The sequence below is a fragment of the Sesamum indicum genome, linkage group LG7, assembly GCF_000512975.1.
Source record: "Sesamum indicum cultivar Zhongzhi No. 13 linkage group LG7, S_indicum_v1.0, whole genome shotgun sequence".
NCBI classification, from domain to species: domain Eukaryota; kingdom Viridiplantae; phylum Streptophyta; class Magnoliopsida; order Lamiales; family Pedaliaceae; genus Sesamum; species Sesamum indicum.
The window spans coordinates 8,988,836-8,990,331 of NC_026151.1; the positions used below are offsets into that span (position 1 = coordinate 8,988,836).

The 1,496-nt window shown below is 46.9% G+C and overlaps 1 protein-coding gene across 1 annotated transcript in view; it reads right to left on the minus strand.

Annotated features, from left to right (window-relative positions):
- The window catches only part of LOC105166730 (pentatricopeptide repeat-containing protein At3g57430, chloroplastic-like), a gene marked incomplete in the record, with an annotated part of 2,396 nt that extends 1,750 nt beyond the window's left edge, over positions 1–646 (minus strand). Inside the window, 1 exon segment of the mRNA XM_020695498.1 lies at positions 10–646. Within this exon segment, the coding sequence (XP_020551157.1) occupies positions 10–597 (588 nt within the window).

Sequence of the window (1,496 nt, forward strand, 5' to 3'; positions counted from 1 at the left end):
TCGAAAACGTGCTTCACTCATTAAATCACACTCAACATAACCCACAAGCATCAAACTCCATAACAATTCGTTCTCTCGGTGCAACTCATCAAACACCCTCCGCCCGTCTCCAATTTTACAACAACTAGCATAAACGTACAACAGTGCACTTCCCACAAGCTTAAACCTTTGATGCCCGGATTTCATAACCAACCCATGAATCTGCTTCCCACAAACTAACGACTGCCCACGCCCACAAACGCTAAGCGAGGTCGAAAATGTAGTTTCATCGAGCTTGACACCGGAACGATGCATGAGCGAAATCAAATCTAGAGCTTCGGGAACCATATCCCACTTGGAGTATCCGGTAATCATGGTGTTCCAAGAGACGACAGTTCGATCAGGCATTGTGTCGAAAAGTTGCCGGGCATGTTCCAGCTCCCCCGTTTTGCAGCCCAACGTTATCGCTTTGTTTGCCGAGACCACATCAAAATCTGGATGAATTGGATTCACCTTCAAGAATTGGTGCTTCCAGGCGCCGGCAAATGAAGATTGCTCCAGCGCTGTTTTCACCGATTTTCTGAGGTTTGCGAGGTATTCAGGTCGCAGTTTGGACATAGAGAGCAAGTGCGAAGCAGAGCAAGTATACACTATACAGAGGTGTTTGCTAAGAAGCTTATTGGAAACATATTACAAGCTCTACATATTGTTAGATGTTTTAATATTTTAAAGGGCAAAAGACAATTTTCGTCCCACAGCTATAGGCCATTTTCGTTTTAGTCCCGTAAGTATCTAGGGTTTCAATTTGGTCCCGTAAAACTGAAAAAATTCGCAATTTCAGTCCAAATTTCGCCGGAAAATTTTGTGGGTCGCCGGAAAAAGTCACATGCGATGCATGTGACTTTTAAAATTGGGGGCTCGATCTTGATTGGCTGGAGAAGCTGATGTGGCGCATATGTGGCGCATACGTGGAAATTAAAAAAAAAAAAAAACGACAAAAATCGAGCTCGCGACCGTCGGCAAAGGCGGAGGATGGCTTTCGTCAAATCTTTGCACAGAGGTGACCAAAATCGATGGGACTGGTCTCAAAAGATTCGCCAGAATGAGAGGCGTTCAACGATGGTATTCCGAGCAGGTGGTTCGTTCGGACGAAGGAGAATACGCCGGCGGAAGGTGCAGTCGCGGCGGACGACGACCGAGATCTTCAAAACGATGGATCTTTGCACCTAGTTGATGAAAATGGATGAGACTAGTCCCATTAAAACCGCAGTGAGGAGACGAATCCAATGGTACCAATCCGCGATCATGGGTTGTCCTATCGCCGGCGAATCGACGGGTATTGTCCGCGGTGGTCAATTTCAAAGCCCAGTCGTTGTCGTGGTCGGATCGCAAAATTGGTTGAGGGGTTTTGTTCTCCTTGATGTGGGGAATCGAATGGTATATGTGGTGGCCAGAAATTCCAAGTAACGACGGCGGAATTGAAGAGAGAAGGTGGCGGCGACTGGCGGGCGATTTTT